General features: G+C 31.6%; 1 protein-coding gene across 8 annotated transcripts in view; it reads right to left on the bottom strand.

The window, feature by feature from the left end:
- The window catches only part of LOC145297486 (high-affinity choline transporter 1-like), a 279,088-nt gene that overhangs the window by 50,785 nt on the left and 205,688 nt on the right, over positions 1-22,615 (bottom strand). The window contains exon 1 of one of the 8 annotated variants that reach the window (XM_080143368.1): positions 7,094-7,230. The exons of the other annotated variants lie outside the window; for them this stretch is intronic. Within the exon in view, the coding sequence (XP_079999494.1) occupies positions 7,094-7,115 (22 nt within the window). The 5' untranslated portion in view covers positions 7,116-7,230. Of the gene's footprint in view, positions 1-7,093; positions 7,231-22,615 lie in introns of those variants that run through there. 8 annotated transcript variants of the gene reach the window in all.

Raw genomic sequence — 22,615 nt, 5'->3', positions numbered from 1 at the left:
GAAAATTACCTGGTAACACATATATATTTGATTATGTATTTGAAATCAAAACTCTGTAAAATATAACAAAAACACTAGAAACATATGTCTGTAATTACATTATTTTTCTTTGAACTATTGCCCTCATCAGCCATATTTCTATTTCTACTGTTTGTCCTTCATTAGAGTGCCCCTGGTTATGGCAAAATAATCAGATTTAAGTATATGAGAAACATCAGTGAATATAGATATTAAAGAACACATACATTTAAATACTGAAAAAAAAAAAAGAATTGCATACGCTCTCTAGAGAGCTTCGTCACATAATTGAGAACATAACTTTCACTTAGAAAGCGGTTGTTCTATTATGTCAACAGATGTGAATTAGATAGGTGACAGTGGATAAGTGGTTAACGATACTGACTTACAACCTGGGTATGCAAGTTCAATTCCAGTTCGTTCCACATAAACGCTTTCATTTAGGGATGTTGGCAAACTTCACGTGGTTCCTTCTGTAAGTATTCAATTTCTTTCTCAAAAGAATTCTAACTAGAAAGATATCGAGAAAACTAATGCCAACAATAATGATCTGATTCATTCAAAACAAATGATGCTCAACAACAACAGAGATGTGGATTAGCAGGTTATCTTTCAGGGCACTGTCCTCCCACATACAGCGCCTGGTATTCACGAATTGTCACCTCATCCCAACGTTGCTTAATTTTGGTGATCTAATGAGAACTATTGTGTCAATGTGAAAATAAAAACAGTCACTGTAAATGAACACTCGAAGGAGGGGACATTAGTCGAAATGTAAAAATATAAATATCAACAGTGATGAGGACAATAGTCTGAAGAAAAACAATGTAAAAAATGACAACTATTCATCACGAAAATTCAAACTAAAACTTAATTATTTGCTTATGCATTTAATAATAATAATAATAATAATAATTATTATTATTCAGGGTGTCCTTAAAATACAAGCTTTGGTGTTAATTAATCTGCCATGTTTGTAACGAATACCACGTATAAAAATATACATAATGTTAAAATTAATTGGCAAAAGAAACTAATTTATTTATTAAAAAAAATACCTTTTAATCAGTTTTAATGGAGTAAAATTCCTCAAAGGGAGGTATGAACAAAATCGAAAACGTATAATATTGCAGTAGAATAATGGTGGGGGGGGGGAGAAAAAAACGAATGGATTTTAATGATAAAACATAATTTATTTTCATAAGTATTCATCATTGCCAAGCTGCAGTTGAAAGTACATCCTACTGTTCATCTCCAGAGTTTCATTTGCTTAACTGAACGAATTTGAGATTTGAAACGACTCACTAAAAACTTGGAAAATATTGAACTTGTATTTGTAAATAAAGCATTCGTCCAAAATCCAAGATTGTCTATTGAAACATTTTTTGATTTCATTTTTTCTGTTTATATTAAACAAACAGGGAGATAACTGGTGAAAACTTTCATCTTGTTATTGCATTTACATGAAGTTCTGCTGGTCCATTACAGTGAGGATAATATGTTGATGATATGCGTTTCCTTATATCCTTATTCCTTCAGAAATGAATTATACTACAGAGAGTTGGTTGGTAGTTCTCTATTTTTAGATATCTCTGGTATGCTGTACATGCAAAATCAATCTCATATATTGTTTTAGTCTTTTCTGATGGTAGCAAATCTACTTCAAACAAACCAGTGTATTGGCCTGCATGCACCATATAACCCTTCTCATGTAGATCCAAGAGATCTGTGACTATCACTTAAAATAGGAACTCTGTTTTTGATGGTGACATCGTGCGTTTTCTATGGTGATTGTGTTACATATTCGGCACTTGTCTGTTATATGTTGCAATCTAATGCAAGGACAAAACAGCCATTGACACGTGTTTACCATCATTTCGTTGGTATGTGTGGTGGGTTTTGAATATTTTGGTATGAAGCTGTTTTGGTATAAGGATTTTGTATTATTTTATTAGAACACTTTCCAGGCAATGCAGTTGGCCTACCAGTCACAATTGTTGGATTTTTGGTGACACTTTGTGACACAACTAAGCGAGTCCATTTTCAATGCATTCCAATAATTTGCAGCATTCTTCATTCCTGGCTGTAGGAGCCACAATCCTGTCCAAGAAGATAGCTCTCTGTTTAGGATTTCAAATATGCATGGCACTGTCAATATAGCTCTCTGTTTAGGATTTAGCATATAACTGATGTTTGTATGCTTGATTGTGTAATCAGTCATTGTTCCAATATGATTTAGTGATACTAAATATCTAGAGACACAATTGGGGGCAGCGTTTGGCTTCCTTGAAATATATATCAGTGACTATTCCTTGAATGCAAACAGGTGGATATCTTTTATGATCTCTAGAACTTGAATTAAAAATATGTTCACCAGTGGTTAGTGATCCACTGTGACTAGTAGGTGTGATTATACTGATATGTATATCCTACAAGACTTCAACCCATACATGAGAGCTAATATGGGAGTAGTGTAGTGTAGCATGACTCTGCATCATAAATCAGGTCTAAGCTGTGATTATTTTCCAGTGGTTCCTGTCACAGTTACAATTGTCTCTTTTTGAACATTGATAGTGTTTCTGAAACAGAAAATACCTGATGTCAGTCTTACTAAAATCCATTGAAAGACATATCGCTGTAGCCATCTCAAACGTTCTGACTCCTGTCTTCATTTTCTTTATAATGTTCCTTTTGACTCCTCAAAAATATTGTTTAATGCTGTGTCTCAGTAAAATGTTTGATCCTTCATATGCAACAATTTTCAGAAGGGTTCCATTATGTCAGTCTGTGAGAACATACTTGGTTGACCAGTCCAAACCAGGACCTGATACATGATATTTGTGGGTGAGAAAAATTTAAGAATGCTTTCTGTCATTTTTTTTATTTATTTATTTTTTTTGCTGGCAGTAATTATTATGAATCTTCTGCAGATTGGGATTAAGCAGAATAAAAACTGATGTGCTCTGAGGTACCAGTACCTACCTCATTTTGTTATGAGTGTGGTGGCATCTTATGTAGCCAAGAACGGTAGATTCTGACACTCATTCCATGCATCCAACACTGTCTTCTTGATTCTGACCAGCAAAATGAACCATCGCAACTTGATTGCTGGACACTTTTTTTTTTTTTTTTTTTTAATTACATTTTCACCCCAAACAAGGCATATTGCCACTTTGTTGTAGGGGGATACTATCAGGGACATGGGCATCAGGGGTACTGTGTAGGGAGTTGGGCAGCAAGATGTCGGTTCACGTTGCACTTGAACTTCTGCATGTCAGTACAGTTGGGGAAGCAGGGACCCGGCAGGGAATTCCAAAGTCTAGCTGTCCTGAGGAAGAAACTACTGGAGTAAAAGGCTCTCTTACATCTAGGGATCTCTACTAGGAAGGGGTGGGATTTAGCTGCTTGTCGGGTTTGTCAGGGGTATTTATGTCGAGGGGGCACAAGTGCTTGCAGTTCGTCAGAGCATACACCGTTAAAGTACTTGTAGAAAAGGCAGAGGGATGCAAAATTTTTTCAATGGGACAGGGGCTGAAGTTTAGATGCCAGTTCAGGACCTATCAGATTGGCGACTCTCTTTTGAACCTTGTCTAGGAGCGAGAGACTAGTGGTAGATGCACCAGCCCAAATATGACAACAATACTCCATACATGGGCGAATGGTGGCCTTATAGAGGTATAGGATACTTTCGGGCATTAGTATCTTTCTAGCACAGCAGCGGTCCGGGTGATACCCTCGATGTAATTGTTCCAACTCATGTTTCCTGAGAGCATTGGGCCGAGGAGTTTAAAGGATGTACTTTCAGATAAAGAGTCATTGGCCATCGCTATTGGTGGTAGAGAAGGTTTCTTGTAGTTATTGAAGGAAACGAGTTTAGTCTTGGCAGCATTGAATGTGACCATCCATTTATGTCCCCATTCTACTACAGATCGGAGGTCATCCTCTAGTGCTTTTGCCATTTCTTTAGATATGTGTTCATTTGTTTTCCTGTCGTGTCTGTTATAGAGTGTGGTGCCGTCAGCATATATACCCATCTCACAGGCAATTTTGTCAGGGAGGTCATTTATGAATGTTAGGAATAACAGAGGTCCCAGGATAGACCCCTGAGGCACTCCCGCATCACAGTCCATTATCTTTCCACGCCTTTTAAATGTCATCTTCAGTGAAAGTTTGGGGATATCAGAAGGAGATTACTTCCTCTACACTGACTTCAGAGTGTTAACTTCTGTAAGTAATGTTGGGTTGCTTTATAGCTGGAGTGTTGAGTTGCAGTCATTTCCTGATCAAACAACCTACCACACTTCTGTTTTAACATAATAAGAGTATTAACTTCAGCAGTACTCTACCTTCATGTTCAATATTAACAAGTCCTCTGCAAGTTGTCCAGCTAAAATGTACTCGATATATCAGATGTACATCATTGTTCCAGCTCTTTTTAACATCTTCCTTCAATGTATGATAATGCTCGTTCATGAGTAAAAGGGACAGTAATATTACTGTGAACTTTATATTTCATAGAAATTTCTTTAGCATCCATAAATTCAAAACGATCACTAAAATAACTTCAATATGTAGATGACTATGAGCCACACATTAGAGTCATCACAGGTTATTCTTACAAGAGTGCCCAGTAGCTGGAGACTTTTTATAAATGAAACTGAAGTGGTGTTCAGTTTATGCACTAAATATCTCCATCTCTCTGACCAATCACTGACAACAATGGAAGGCTTCAAATACTTAGTGAGTTTCCTTTCTGGTTTACACAAACATCATCCTCGTTTGGTAGTTTTCATCACCGCTCTCTCGTATAACTGCATGAATCCTGTTCAATTGCCACACCAATGTCCTTTAAACCTTCAACATTAAATGCCTACAATGCATTCTAAGGATAATTTGGCTTTGTAAGACAAATTGTGTTTGTATAGAGGCTACCATCATTTGACATCAACTTTACTGATTCTGTTACACCATTAGGATGATTAAGGAACAATTACTACACAAAGTTCCGTATAACTAATTCCATCTTTATTGTCACTTGGCAGGAGGTCAGAAAAAAGCTATAAATATCAAGTGAATATCCGCATAAAAAGATTTGGTCTGAATCCAAACAAATAGAAGACATTGACGCTCAACATTCAATAACAGCTCTGTCAATAAGGGATGTATAAACTTGAGAAAGGCTGGAATCATCAACTTAAGAAACATCTGAATAGGTATAATACCAAAATTGAATTTGCATCTATTAATGGTTTCATCTGTTCTGCTTGTGGCAGAATTGGACTGTACGGCAATATGAGGATACAAGGAGTCAGTCGTAGTGTAGAAAAATCTGTCATCATCAAACAATCAAGAAACAAAAACACTCATCTAAGATACTTTGCAGTACAAAGTTTCCAATTATGTTTCTTTTATATACATCTCTCCATGATGTGTTATGATCTGTTTGTGTATCCACTGTTATTTTTTTAATCGGTTTCCTCAACTATCTTTGTTCAGTGGGATTTATATAACTTGATAGAGACCATTCCTATGCAATGAATCAATAAATTTGTATAAATATCAGAATTTGTAAATGTTTTAATTTTTAATTGTTTATTTTGAATTGCTTTTACTGTATGCTTTATTAAGTATAAACAAAAATCACAAATTGTTTCAGTTGTTATCAATTATATTTTCCCCAAAATCAAAGATAAATATGGATGTAAGGATGGTAACAAAAACCTTTTCTTTAATGTGTTTAACATAAGACTTTAATAAAAATGTTTTATCACTTACGTGTGTCCTTACATAAAAAAAATCGTTCATTTTATCAGTGATGATGAATCTATAATGTGTGCATCAGCATGGATGCTGTCAATTTATTCATAAAAAAGATGATAAAGAATAAAAAGCTCATTTATTTTTCTCAAACTATAGTATATTTTTCAATGATAAAGATTTAGTATTTGATATCACAATGTATACATTGAAAGCCGAATAATCCAATTTAGATATAATATAATATTTATAAAATGCAATGTCATTTAGTTGGTAGTTTAGTCAATCTATCACATGTAAGTTTGAAATCGTATTCCATCACTAAACGTGTCAAATAATCTCTATAAATGTTTCTGTCCATCAACCGGATTGTCATGCTTGATTGTGAATAGTATTTTCACTAGTATTTCATGCTTAAGCTTAAAATAAGATTTTCTTTACTCTGTCATGTAAATAGAATTTTCTTTGGTCTGTATTGCTTAATTTTTAAAAAGCATGTTCATTAGTTTTTCATTTGAAAATCTGAGGTAGTATTTTTTGGGGTCTTTCATGCTTAAGTTTTAAATAGTATTTTTTGTTCTGACATGCTTATTGCTTATGTTTGAAATACTATTTTCTTTGATCTGCCATGCTTAAGTTTGAAATAATATATTTAGTTTGTCATGCTTTTGTTTAAAATAACATTTTCTTACATCTGTCATGCTTAAATTTGAAATTGTATTTTCATTCGTATTTCATTTTTAAGTTTGAAATAGAATTTTATTTTAGTCTGTCATACTTAAGCTTGGAGAAGAATCGTCTTTAGTCTATCATGCTTAAGTTGGAAATAGCGTTTTCTTTGGTTTGTCATGCTTAAGTCTGAAAAACATTTTCATTGGTCTGTCATGTTGAAGTTTGTAATAGCATTTTCATTGGTCTGTCATACTTAAGTTTGAAATAACATTTCTTTCCATCTGTCATACAATGAAAATATTTGAAATAACGTTTCCATTAATATTTTATGTTTAAGTTTGAACATTTGGAATGGACACATCTTAAGAATATAGATTGTTGTTATTTTGGAAGAAAAACTTCAATATAATTTGATTTATCAAATGCGGACATTTATTAGGAATTTATTAGAACCATTGTAGAATTTAATAATAGAACATGTTGTACATTTATTATGATATTACCATTGTTGAATTTCATATTGCTGTTGCTGTTAAAATGTTTGCAAAAAGCACTCCTAACCGTTGTGTCATCAACTTATTTGAAATATTGGCTGCACTAAATAATAAAAAAGTACATAAACAAAAGAAACAGAATGAGTGCTTACTTGACTGCTGCTTGTGTAGCATTTAAATGTGCACGTTGTAGCCTTCCATGAAGCAACTGTCTTCTGGAACTTACTGACAAAAAACGTCATTAAAGTTAAGGTACAGTCACTTTTTTACTAGTTATATGATAAGTATATTCTAATATTTCATACTATGTTTTAGCTTTATAAATATATTGGAAAATAATATACTTATTTATTTTTTTTAGAAAATAATATACTTAGTTACAAGCATTTACCTAAAACTGAAATATGTATATCTATATAAGTGATACTTCAATAATATAGATATTAAAATAATTTTAATTTTAATATTTCAGACTAAAGATAAAAGAAGTATATCATCAATCACTGGATTAAAAAATAAGATTAACTTCACTTTTTTCCAACTTTCTTATCATTTTGTTGTAGTTAGGGATGGGGCATCCTACTGGATGCCAGACAATCATCCACTATCGCATACATTCCAACCGACAGATCTTTTTAAAGATTCTAACCGTCCTTTTAAGTGCAATTGTTTGTATCTATGTTGCACTTAGTTTACTGGGTATATTTTTGATATTTTTTATGGGTACGGTTGCTCCTATACTTACTAGAATGATGGAAATCTTCCTAAGATTCCAGTTTCTTTTCGTGTTATACACAAGACCTTGGTATTTCATTATCTTTTCCTTGTCAGCTCTGTTAAACCCAACATCAGTGGGGGCACTGACTTCTACTAAGGTTGCTTCTTTCTCCTTGTCCCATATCACTATGTCAGGTTTAATAGCTCCATTTTCTAGGTACGTAGTTGTAGGAATTGCATAGTCAAAACTCTGTACGTTTCTGTATATGTATACAAAAACGTGGCACACATTGAAATACTCTAACTAAACTAACTTCTGTTTAGATGTGCTTTCAATTCAAACGTTTTGCTTTTGAACTGTAAAAAGCTGAGAAAATTCTGTGACAGTCATTTTGTGGAAATAAGAAAGATGGAAATGATCTTGCTTCTTAAATTGGTGATGGTACACTGCTCAGTGAAGCAGACTCTGAACTCGGCATTACATAATCGAGTTTCATACGTACTATCGTTTTACTTTCACCAATCATCGTCAGCATCATCAGCATCAGCATCAGCTATAGCCGTCATTAACTTTTCAATCTATACCCCTTGTCAGTATTAACAATGGGTATAACCTTTTTTTTTAATTATTAATATCTGACTGTTATTTTATAAAGAGTACTTTGTTCAGGTCTTATATTGTTCTTTTCTAATGGATGTCTTCAAAATGATCGCCAGAAAAAAGCTCAGCACAAAAGTGGAAAACTGAACAAAAACTGACCACAATATCATATGGAATGAATATATTCTTGTTTAATACTACATGTGCTAATTCAGTGAAAAAAATTTATTGTCAAGAAAAAACTCAAGAAGAATTAACAATTATTACAAAATCAAATGTGAAAAAAAAATGTTTAATTAAATTTATTTTAACTGAGGTTCAGTTTTTTTTTGTTTTTTTTTCAAACTTTGTGATGAGATTTTTTGTCCCTTTTTTATTATAAGAGCGAAATTTGAAAATCAAAATATTGAATTTTAAGTAAAACCAATCATATCTACTTAATTGCCATGTCACAGTAATACACATATTCAAAAATTACGAAAAGCGATAAGATAGAAAATTAATTATTAAATAAAATAGTTTTCAAAGACAATTAGCGAAAATTAAGTTTTGGTAAAAACAACAACAACAAAAAAAAAAACAGAGTTCAAATCGTAACAAAGGAGTTAATTATTTTCTGAAAACTTGCAAAATCTTAGGCAAAACTCAATTTTCGCTAATTTTTGTCGAAAACTGTTTTTATAATTAATTAATTTTCTACCTTATAGTTTTTCATAATTTTTGGATATGTTCATTACTGCAACATGAAAATTAAGGAGATACCATTGGCTTTACTTGAAATTCAATATTTCGATCTTCGAATTTCACTCTCATAATAAAAAGGTTCCGATTTTATTTTCATATGAACAATTTTCAGAAAAAATACAATGAGATAGAAATCAAGGAAAAAAGTCGATGCATTTCCAAAAAAATTTTTGATTTAATTTTTCTGTATGCATAGTCATTTTACATTTCCTTTTAATATATTTTCATAAGGATTTTTTCAAATATTTTATTCGTCTCTTAAAAATTAATTGAACTTCTTCTCAACACTCAGCTTGCTACAGCCAAAGCAGTAAAGACAGGATGTAGGTTCGAGTCTTGTCGAGAGCTACATTTTAATATATTTTCAATCACATATGATATAAACAGTGTTTCATTATTTAAAAATAATAACAGAATATCAAGTAATAATAAGCACCTTATAATATTTCATTGCATTAAACTGGTCAGATTTAATCTATTACACTTTTGAAAATCTCAATAATATTTATCAACTATAGTGCTTCGCCAGGCTACAAGAATAATCAGACTAACCTTATTGTGTTTATATATATATATATATATATATATATATATATATATATATATATATATATATATATATATATTAAGGAATAACAATTTTACTGTAATCCAAAGTCTAAGTTTTTTTGTATCTTACATATATATATATATATATATATATATATATATATATATATATATATATATATATATATATATAAAATGAAAAGAAAATAACAATCTATGACTTAATCAGTATTTACATATGTGTTAATATAAGTAGATAAATATTTTTGTTGTACTGAAAAGTATAAAACTCGTGTTTATAAAGAGATATTTGAAGATCAATTTTAAAATAGCATTGCAAAGACCGAACATTTATGTATTTTACCTAAAAAAAAATAATAAAAAACATATTTACATGTTGCCACTTTTCAATGTTATTTTAAAATTTGAGCTGGAACAAAAAATATTTTTTATTATAGAAGGCATAAACGTATTAAAACATGTTTTTTTTTTTAGTAAATAAGCAATAAATTTTTCTGAATTTAAAAATGCATACAAGCAATTTTTTTTCGTAAAAATATCTATGATACCTCAGTACATCCGTGAGGGACCAGACTGGTTTTCAATTTCCGAGGGATACATTTTTGTTTAGTACTCAGTACAAAATGCTGAAAAATTTACAAAAACAAAACAAAAAAGTAAAGCCAAGATTTGCATGTAAAGACAAATTGCATTTCAAACAATGACACTGTTGTGTGGGTTAGAGATGAATTGTTGGAGACTTGATGATTATACTGTCAAATACAGCAAAATGGATACTCTTTACTTAAAAGTGCACTGTTGGGAGTGAACAGAGTTTTCCTTATTTGGAAAAACAGGATACGTTGTATGTGTTTTTTTAAACAAACCTTGATATTTATAATCAATTCCAAGTTTTTATAAGAGTTTCAAGTTATGATTGAAAAGTGATCCTTTATCTTAATTATTTAAAACATCAACATTTATAATTGATACTGTTCCCAATTTAGGTTTTATTTCAAGGCATAGGAAACCACTCGTAAATACTTGAACTTGCTATAATGAAGTAGCAACGTCGGTTAGCTAGCAAGGATTCAGAATTGATGCAAGAGGATTCAGTGTCATAGGCAAGTCCTTAGATGTGCACCTCCTGATGCAAGATTTGATAGATTAACATAGGACGGTAACCCATTACTACATTGTCCCTAACAAGATGTTGGTGTTGTAAGTGATCTCCTAGTTCACCTAGTAAGTAGTGCCAGCCCTACATGCATCACTATCAGCATTTCTATTCTATTTCTTAGTTTGATTAGAAGTCAGATAATAGTTTATGTTAGTGCCTCATACAATGTTTTTAACTGGGCATACTTCTTTAGCTATAAAAAGATTGCACATCCATTTCTGTTATAAAAACATTTGTTTAGATCGAATTAGATTGCACATCCATTTTCTTCAATCATGTAGACAGTTATTTGGATCCAGCAAGAATGATACAAATAGTTATTTAAACCTAAGTAGATTATACATGCATCTTCTGTAATCATATCTAAGAAAGTTGCATAGGCGTTTTCTATGTTTATAGTTGTTTATAGCTTAAAAATTGTATGTGCATATTTTGTATCGGTTAGATAGTTGTTAAAATCTAAAGAGATTGTATATGTATTAAAGGTATATGCATAATGTTTTAAACATTGAAGAAAGTGCAAATGCATTTTCCTTTAGCTAAATAGTTTTTTTTCATTTAATGTTTATATCTGAAGAGTTTGTACATGCATTTTCTATTATTATGTGGATAGTTGATTGCATTAAAGAAGAGTGCATATGCATTTTCTATTATCATGTGAATAGTTGCTTGCAACCAAAACGAATGCATATGCATTTTCTATTATCATATGGATAGATGCTTGCATCTAAGAAAAGTGCATATGCATTTTCCATAACACTGTGGATAGTTGCTTGCATACTATAAAAGCGTATATGCATTTTCTATTATCATTTGAATAGTTGCTTGCATCTAAGAAAATTCCATATGCATTTTTTATAACCATGTAGATAGTTGCTTGCATCTAAGAAAACTACATATGCATTTTCTATAAGCATGTAGATAGTTGCTTGCATATGTTTGCAAAGTGGATTAATAAAAAATTAGTTTAGAGAGTCGGCTTTGTGAAAACGTGAGGCATGTCAGGCCACGTGTCTGATATGCACGTGTTGGTCATGCAATGACGTCATGAGTTTTCAATATAGTTGGAGCTTGGAAAAGGGTAAGAGTCAGTCAGTCAGGGGAGAAGAGAGGAGTCATAGAACCTTGGAAGCGAAGAGGAGAAGAAAGAATCATGTAAAGATTTGAATTCCTTGATGCAAAACTATTGACCGGTCGAAATGGAATAAATGAACATCTTCATCTTTTTGTATCTGCGTCTTCATGTTATGTTATTCAACAACAGAAAGGTATTGTCAATTTATATTATAAGAACTTTGTGAAAATCATCATCTCAAAAATAGGTAAAGAAATATATGTGTTAATGTTATAGAAACACTCCCATTCACAGAACTGTCAACAGTATAACTGTCAATATCTCTATCAATCTCTCGGTCTATCTATCAATCTATATCTCCCTTCATCCAAAGTGAATTACATGTCTGCTATAAAATGTCCCTGTCTCTTTATATATACAGAACTGTCTCTCTCTTTATATATACGCGATATATTTGCACACCAACATGAACACTCTAAGACTCTCTCTCTAATATGAATGACGAATATATACGCCATCTCTTTAATAACACCCAGTATATTACATAGAATCTATACTGGGGTAATTGTGCCAACGTGGTTGCCAAAAAAGCACTTTTAGCTAGTTGGCGCAATTACCCTGGACTTGGTGCAATTTCCCCCAAAGTACAGTAATCATGTTGATAATATCTTGCTTCCAAGAAAAGTTCATAAGCTTTTCTTTTACTATGTGGATAGTTGTTTGCATCTGAGAGGAGAGCATATGCATTTTTTATTATAATGTATATAGTTGCTTGCATCGAAGAATAGTGAATATTCATTTTATATTATCATCTGGATTGTTGTTTGCATTTATTAAGAGTGCACACACATCTTCAATTATGTAAATTCTTGTATTTTTCTAAGAAAAGTGCATATGCATTTTTTATTAGCATGTGGATAGCTGTTTGCATCTAAGAAGAGTGCACATGCATTTTCTATTATGATAGAACAGTTGCTTGCACCTAAAAAGAGTGGATATGTATTTTTATTATCATGTTAATGCTACATTGCATCTAAGAAGAGATCATATTCATTTTTTATTATGTGGATAGTTGCTTGCAACCAAAAACACTGTGCATAGCCACCATCATGCAACACAAGTAGACCATCAGTTGATTCCTCTATGCATTTTCTATTATCATGTTGATACTTGCTTGAATCTGAGAAGAGTGCATATGCATTTTATAGTATCACAAAGTTAGTTTCTTATAGAGTGCATATGAATTTTTATATTATAGAGACAGTTGTTTGCAACCAATGAAGAGTGCATGTGCATTTTCTATTATTATAAAGTTAGTTTCTTATAGAGTGCATATGAATTTTTATATTATCATATAGACAGTTGTTTGCAACCAATGAAGAGTGCATGTGCATTTTCTATTATTATAAAGTTAGTTTCTTATAGAGTGCATATGAATTTTTATATTATCATATAGACAGTTGTTTGCAACCAATGAAGAGTGCATGTGCATTTTCTATTATTATAAAGTTAGTTTCTTATAGAGTGCATATGAATTTTTATATTATCATATAGACAGTTGTTTGCAACCAATGAAGAGTGCATGTGCATTTTCTATTATTATAAAGTTAGTTTCTTATAGAGTGCATATGAATTTTTATATTATCATATAGACAGTTGTTTGCAACCAATGAAGAGTGCATGTGCATTTTCTATTATTATAAAGTTAGTTTCTTATAGAGTGCATATGAATTTTTATATTATCATATAGACAGTTGTTTGCAACCAATGAAGAGTGCATATGCATTTTCTATTATTATAAAGTTAGTTGCTTGTAGAGTGCATATGAATTTTTATATTATCATATAGACAGTTGTTTGCAACCAATGGAGAGTGCATATGCATTTTCTATTATCATGTGGATAGTTGCTTGCATCTAAGAAAGTGCATATGCATTTCTATCATCACGTGGATATTTGTTTGCTTGTAAGAAAAGTGCATATGAATTTTCTATTATCATGTAGAATAGGTGCTTGTATTTAATAAAGAGTGTAGATCCATTGCCTATTATCCAGTAAATAGTTGATTACATCCAAGGATAGTACATATGCATTTTCTATTATTATGTGAATAATTGTTTGTATCTAAGAAAAATGCATGTGCATTTTTTAATATCATCTCAATAGTTGCTTTCATTAAAGAAATGTGCATATGCATTTTCTATCATCATGTTGAAAGTAGCTTGTATTTGAGAAACGTATGTATGCCTTTTCTATTTCTATGTGGATAAAGTTTTGTGTCAAAAAAGAGTGCATATGCATTTATATAATCATGTAGATTGTTGCTTGTATCCAAGAAGAGTGCATATGCATTTTCTGTAATCATGGAAATAATCGCTTGCATATTAGAAGATGTATATGCATTTTCTTTTATATTAACGATAGTTGTTTGCATCTGAGAAGAATGCATATGCATTTTCTATTCTGATATGGATAAATGTCTTCATCCAAGAAAAGTGCATATACATTTTCTATTATTATGTGGATAGTTGTTTGCATCTAAAAAGTTCGCATATGTATTTTCTATTTTCATAAATATTTGTTTGCATCTAATGAGATTACATATGCATTTTCTATTACTATGTAGGCAGTTGCTTGCATCTAAGAGGAGCGCATATGCATTTTCTATTATTATGTTGACTGTTACTTGCATCCTAGAAGAGTGTAGTGTATTTTTTTTTATAATGTTGTTGGTTGCTTGCATCCAAGTAGTAGAGTGCGTATGCATTTTCTATTTTCATGTGAACAGTTGTTTGCATCTTATAAGAGTGCATATGCAATTTCTTTTGGAGACAGTAGTTTGCATCTAAGAAGAGTGCATATGCATTTTCTATAATCATGTGTATAGTTGCTTGCATCTAAGAAGAGTGGTTGTGCATTTTCTATTATCATGCGGATAGTTGCTTGCATTCAAGAAGAGAGTATATGTATTTTCTATCAATTGCATGAATCTAAGAAGTGTGCATATACAATTTTTATTATTATGTAGACATCTTCTTTTATCATGAGTTTATATGCTTGTACCAAAAGAATTTTGTATGTATTTTCTATTATCATGTGGATGTTGTTTGCATCCAAGAAGAGTGCATCTGCATTTTTTTATAATTACAATCTAAAACAGTGCATATGGACTTTCTTTAACATGTGTATAGTCGGTAGCATCCAAGAAGAGTCTATATGCATCTTCTCTTATCATTTAAATAGTTGCTTGCATTCAAAAAAGTGTGCATATGTATTTTTATGATCATGTTATAGTTGTTTGAATATAAAAATTTGCATAAATTGCATATTTAATCATGATGTTAGTTGTGATATTAGTTGTTATCTGTTATCTGTAGTGGTTGCACATTCATTATCTGTTTTATAGATAAGTGCGTAGATTAAAATAGATTGCACATGAATTTTCTGTTAAATGTTGATATTTATGATGATATAACAATATTACAGATATATTTTCTATTATCATGTAGATATTTGCATACATCAAAGTAAATCAGTATAGATTTCATATAGATTTTCTGTTATGGTGGTGATAGTTATTCGACATAAAAAGATAGCACATCCATGTTTTGTTATCATGTGGATAGTTGTTTCTATGAAAGTAGTTTATATATGCATTTTATGTGTCATCAGGTTGAATATAATTAGGTTACTCATGCATGTTTAGTTTTTAGCAGATTGTACATATATTTCTTATTAGAATGTGGATAAGTATTTTGATATAGCGAGATTATACATTCATTCTTTGTCGTTAAATCTAATTTGTTTTATTATATAGATATAATGCACATGCCTTTTCTGTTATCATATGGATAGTTGTTTTGATATAAGTATGCATTTTAAATGTTGAAATGTGGATGGATGTTTATATCAAAGTAGATAGCATGTTCCGTGCATAGTTGTTAAATTTTAAGTAAAGTCAACCTGCATTTTCTTTGAATCATGCAAATACATTTTTATATCAACTTGATAACATGCATATTTCGTTAGCATATGTTAGCTGTTTCGTTTGAAATATATTGTGCATACATTTTCTGCTATCGTACGAACAATCATTTTGATATAATGAGATTGCGATAAACTTTTTGTTATCCTGTGGATAGTTTTATATAAGTTCATTGCACATATATTAAGTTATCTATATCAAAGCACATTGTACATTCTTTTTGTCGGTTTTCATATTAAAAATTGTTTAATTTAAATAAGAGTGCATATGCATCTTCTGTTATCATGTACAATATTATTTATATTAAAATTGATTGTATTCCTACTGTTATATAATGGATGGTTGCACAGATAAAAAATATAGAATAAATTTATTCCGTTAGGTAAAATAGATATCTGTGTTAAGTAGCAACAACATATAAGTTGACTGATTGTATCGATATTTCTACTAATATTATGTGGATAGTTATTTTGAAAAAGTAGAATACACACAGATTGTTGTTATGATGTTGCATATTGTTGATTGCACACAAATTTTTGTTGTAATGTTGAAAGCTGTTTATTGTAATACATTGCTATTATGATGTTGCAAGTTGCTAATTGCACACAGATTGTTGTTGTAATGTTGAAAGTTGTTGATTGAACACATATTGTTGTTATGGTGATGCAAGTTGTTGATTGAATACAGAGTGTGTTTATAATGTTGCAAGATGTCCATTGCACACAGATTGTTTATCATAATGTTGCAAGTTGTTCTTGGCCTTCAGGACAAGATAAAAGTGTAGTATCTGTTCTTCAGATGCTGCACTTCTATTTCTTGTTCTCTTTCGGTGGAGGAGAAATCCTTCACGACTGAGACAATTTTTATTTTTGTACCTTTTCTCCACGTTAAAAAACGACCCTGGTGTCTAACTCTGTCCCGTGGGGAGGCATAGTAAATAGGTACACACTAATGGTTGTTATATAATGGCAAGTTGTTGATTGTGCACAGATTTTAGCTATAACATTGCAAGTTATTCATTGCACACATATTTTTGTTATAATGTTGCAAGTTGTTAATTGCACACACATTGTTGTTATGATGCTGCCAATGTTAGATTTCAAAAAGATTGTTTTTCATAATGTTGCAAATTGTTTTTTTTGCACACAGATTGTTTTTATATAATGTTGCAAGTTGTAGATTGCACACATATTGTAGTTATAATGTTGTAAGTATCAGATTGCACACAAGTTGTTGTTATAATGTTGTAAATGGTAGATTGCTTGCAAATTATTGTTATGAGTTAGAAAGTTGTAGATTGCACACAGATTGTTGTTATAATGATGCAAGTTTTACATTGTACACAAATTGTTGTCAGAATGTTGCAAGTTGTAGATTGCCAACAGATTTTATGATGTTGCAAAGTGTAGATTGTACACAAATTGTTATGATGTTGGAAGTTTTTGCACACATATTGTAATTATATTGCAAGTTTTAGATTGCATATAGACTGTTATTGTAATGTTGTAAGTTGTAGATTGCACATATATTGTGGTTATGATGTTGCAAGTTGTAGATTTCACACAGATTGTTGTTTCAACGTTGAAAGTTGCACATAGATTGTTGTTGTAATGTTGCAAGTTGTAGATGGCACACAGATTGTTGTTGTAATGTTGCAAGTTGTAGATTCCAAACAGATTGTTGTTATGATGTTGCAATTTTTTGATTGCTAACAGATTGTTGTTATAATGTTGCAAGTTGTTGATTGCAAACAAATTGCTACAATGTGGCAAGTTGTAGATTACTCACAGATTATTGTTATAATGTTGCAAGTTGTAAATGATTACAGTGTTGCAAGTTGTAGATTGCTTGCATGGTAGAGAGATCCCACCTTCTTTGCAGCAGACTTGGCAATGCCCTCTATGTATTTATTCCAATTCATGTTCCCTGTGAACTGAGGAGTTTGAATGAAGAGCTTTCAGGTAGTGTATCATTAGCCATGACTATCAGTGACTGAGAAGGTTTCTTGTAATTATTAAAAGAAAGAAGCTTAGTCTTGGCATGATTGTGTGCTACCACCCATTTATGTCCCCAATTCCACTATAGACTGGAGGTTTTCCTCTATGATTTTCCTCTGTGGTTTTGGTCATTTCCTTGGATATGTTTTCATTCGTTTTCCTATCCTATCTGTTATAGAGTTTGGTGTGATCAGCAAATATACCTATCTCGGAGACAATTTTAATTTTAGTTCAGTTACTCTTGAAGACTTTGCACAATTATTAGACATCTGAAAATGTCTGAAGTAAATTTGCTGACTTTGAATTTTCCACATTTTTATTAAATTTTGTATAATCTTCTGAATCCTTTCTTGGATAGACTAATGCAACGTCAACTTGTGTTAAAAAGTGAACTCTTCGCCAAAACTGTTTGTTTATAGTAAAATGCTATCCCTAAACGAAATATCTCCTAGATGTTTTCGTAGTATATGATTGGCATACTTTTCATGTTCAATAGCTCTAAATTTTCAGAAACATTGGTGAAACCTTTTTCTCCTCTGACTATGTAGAACAATCTTCTTAAAAAAAAAATCCTTGTATCTTTGAAAATATACTGCAAATGTGATTTCATGTCATGTGTACCTAATTTTTTCAAATAAGTTGATTACATTTTTTTTTTTACAAATTAGTCAGCACTTATCAAGGCCCGGAGGCCACTCGAGGACAAAGGTTAATGAGTGTACAGTGGTCAAGGGGAACATGTCATAGTTATCGTTAGTGGCAGAAATTTGGTAAATTGGATTACTTAAGGGGATGGCTCATCAAGAGTTTTTTTCCCGTTGGACTTACAACCGTATTGTAGTCAGTTGGAAAGCAGGAAAGCAAAACAGAGTTCCACAGGTGTGCAGTTCTAAAACAGAAGCTTTGTTCATGGAAACTACGTTTAGGTTTAGGCACAGATAAAGAGTGACGGAATGTTAAAAAATAAAGAATTAGTGTTACCAAGGTAACACTAATAATTTTTCTAAGAATCTTGAAAAGGATTTCTCTTGTTGTTCGATATTTTCTCGATACTGTTTTTGAATCTTTTCATATCTTAACTGTGCTGTTTTCTTGTTTTTTTTTTTTTTTTCAGGTTTTTGACTGTTTTTCTTGTTGGTTTAAAAATTCCATTATAACATTTTTACAATACTCCATTTCTTAAAACTTTTCTTTGCACTGTGTTCATAATCTTGTTAATACCATATAAATCAATACAAAATTTTTTGTTTGTTGCCAATCTGTTGAATCTTACACTAACAGTTTATAGAATACACTCGAAGAGAAGTTTAAGAAAAGTGGTTGTTTCTTTTTATAACACTATATATAACATTAATAACAAACACAATAGACACAATTAGTAATCCTTTTTGAATTTAGTCCATTATTGTAGTGAGGGGCGTTATCACAGTGCAATATATATATATATATATATATATATATATATATATATATATATATATATATATATATATATATATAGTTATCCATATACAGTACTGTTTCGCTACATTTTTGATTTGTTTTACATAAACATTAATATGTTACTACACATTCACGAGCATGTTTCGGTCAGCCAAATACAAGTAACCAAAGACCTCTTCAGGCGATATTGCTTATGCAAAAGTTAAGTATGATGAAAATTTTACAGCAGTTTCAAGCATAAAATAAAATTTTTATTACAGACTTAACCTTTGTTCGAACATGTTTTTCTTCATATATACACACCCACACATACGCACGCACATACGCACACACACACGCACACATATACACAGCCTCATACACACACTTACACTCATGCGCATACACACACACCAGAGCTGTGACGTCACTTCTTTTTAAGTGAAAACCAGACATGCGCACCCAGAACACTAACTCCAGTATAAAAGTCGACAAAACCTGTCAACTTCCCTTTTTCTTCCGGACCAGCGTTCAAGCTGCTTAGTTGACGAATCGACTGCGTGCCCTAACGTCACTTTCCCTGCTACTGTAATGTGGGGTAAGCGCACGTCCACTTTATACGCTTTCTCTCTCCATTAACTGGATTGACTTTCTCACTCTATCTCCCCTTTGGCTTTGGTCCATCAACACAGACATGTACGTGACTCTCTACTGAGCTTAACCCTCTCTTTCTAAAGGCCGGCTTGCCACTTCGCGTTTCTCTATTGCATTCCCCTTTCCTTCCACGCACGTAGTTGTCAACAGCCGAATGAACACGTGTACACCCAAGACTTTCATTTCTCAACAGAAAATAAACAACATGTTTATTTTATTCTAGCATTTGAGTTCTTTGTTTCCTTCATTCAATTCGTTTCATTATTTTTTTCTTGTAGCAAGTTAGGGTATTTATATCCTGGTCCACAACACCTTTGTATAAGCAATATCGCCTAAAGAAGTCGCAAGTTACTTGTAACTGGCTGACCGAAACATGATCATTAATGTGTAGCGACATATTAATGTTTATGTAAAACAAATAAAAAGTATATTTTGTCCTACTTCGGTTGGTATTGAGCACTCTTGCATTAACCTCGTCAAAACTTCATTGATTACTTCACCTCTGGAAAATATTTTATTCAAAACAAGGAATTCGAGAAAAAGTGAGAAAAATTCCGTATTCCATGGAGTTTCAAAGACAGCCTCTTCTTCTCTTAGTAGTTTATCTCAAAGTTGATTGCATCTGTCTTTGATCTGTTATCATGTGCATATATCAAGTTAGATTGCAAATTCATTTTCTGTTATCATGTGGATAGTTGTTTGGATATGAATAGAATGTTCATGTATTTTTTTGTTATTATGTGATGAGGTAATTTCCAATAATTGTAGATTGTACATGTATTTACTATTAAATATGGAGAGTTGTTTATATCAATCTGTTGTATCGCCAAGTGAAAAACTACACAGCTATAAAATATAGAATAAGTTTATTCCCTTAGGTGCAATAATAGAAGTCTGTGTCAGGTAGCAACAACATGTAAATGAAGTGACAAGTAAACTACTATGTGTTCACATTCCAACTTGCAACTTCAACGAGTTTCACTCTCTTTAAATATACGTAAACAGTAATCATGTATTCGAGCCACATCACAATAAAAACTAGATTGGACATGCATTTTTTGTGACCATGTGAATATTTTTTTTAGTTTTACACAGCTTACACATGTATTTTCTATTATTATTATTATTATTATTATTATTATTATTATTGTTGTTGTTGTTGTTTATTGATATAAAAAGAGTTCACATCCATTCTCTGTCATCATGTAGAAAGTGTTTTCATATGAGAAGATTGCATTTTCTGTTATCATGTGGATAGTAGTATTTAACAAAATAGACTGGAGATGCATTTTCTGTTATCACATGGATAATCATGCTGATATAAAGAAACAGTGCATGCATTTTCTGTGATCATGTAAACCAAAGTTGATAACATACGCATTTTAATTGTCATCTGTATTTTTTTTTCACAAGGTAGTCACCACTCGAGGATAAGGATTAATGAGTGTAAAGTGGTCAGTGAAACAATAGCTCTGTGATCGTTTTTCGTGAGAATTGAGCAGAATTGGACTATTTAAGGCGACGGGATAGCAAGTACTTGTTCACATTGGACTTGGAGACGACCATGTTGTGATCAGCTGGGAAGCAAGCTAGTGGAAGAGTTGCACAGGTGAGAAGTTCTCGGAAAAAAACTTTGTTCATGGAATTTGCGTTCAGATTTAGGCACATACATAGAGTAGGTGAATTTAATGGTAGTGGTTATTTAGTTGTAAGTAAATTTCACCATTTGTTCATGTGTAGAAATTTGTAAAGATGTAAAGAGATTGTACATAGATTTTCTATTATCACATTCGTTGGTTAAATCTAAGGCGATACTATACAAATTTTCTCTTGTTTCGTTTGAATTAAATGGCATATGTATTGCCTGTTATCATGTAGAGTTTTATGAAGTAAGAAGATTGCAAATGCATTTTCTCTTATCGTTTTGATAATTGTATATACCAAAGTATATTGCGCATTATCTTTTTGTTATCATGTTATTATTTTGATATAAGTTTATTTCAGATGCATTTTTTGTTATCACGTGGATAATTGTTTATATCAAAATATATTCCATGTGCATTTTCTGTTATCATGTTGATACTTATTTTATATAAGTTAATTTTTTTTTTATATGGTAGTCACCACTTATCAAGGCCACTCGGGGATAAGGGTTACTGCGTGTACAGTAATCAATGGGATGGTATTGTAGTAATCGTTAGTATTGGGGATTTGATAAAGTGTCTTACTTAAGAGGGTGGTTCATCTGGAATTTGTTTATGTTAGACTTGAAGACATCCATGTTGTAGCCAGGGGGGAAAAAGGCAAACGAAAGAGAGTTCCACAGCTGTGCACTTCTAAGAAAGAAGCTTTGTTCATGGAATCTACGTTTTGGTTTTGGCACAGATAAAGAGTGATTGATTCTATTATTTATCTATAGATTGAATGTGCATGTGCTGTTATCATGTTTATAGTTGTTTTTTTTTTTATCAAAGTATATTACACATGCATTTCTGTCATTCTGTGGACAGTTATTTTGATATGAGGAGATTAGATCTTTTTTCTGTTATGTTGATAGTTGCTTATATGCTAAAGTAGATTTCACATATCCTTTCAGTTATCATAATTGTTTCTGTCAAAGTACATGCATTTTTTACTATCCATGTGCATATCTGTTTAGTTTTTTCTGTTATATTGATAGTCATTTTAATACAAGTAAATGACATCTGCAGTTTCCGTTTTGTAGATATTTTTTTAGTTTCACGTAGATTG

The sequence above is a fragment of the Euprymna scolopes genome, chromosome 18 (assembly GCF_053919585.1).
Source record: "Euprymna scolopes isolate OS-2025 chromosome 18, ASM5391958v1, whole genome shotgun sequence".
In the NCBI taxonomy this organism is placed as follows: Eukaryota; Metazoa; Mollusca; class Cephalopoda; order Sepiida; family Sepiolidae; genus Euprymna; species Euprymna scolopes.
Note: the sequence above shows the minus strand (reverse complement) of the source record. Positions and strands in the feature narration are given on the sequence as shown.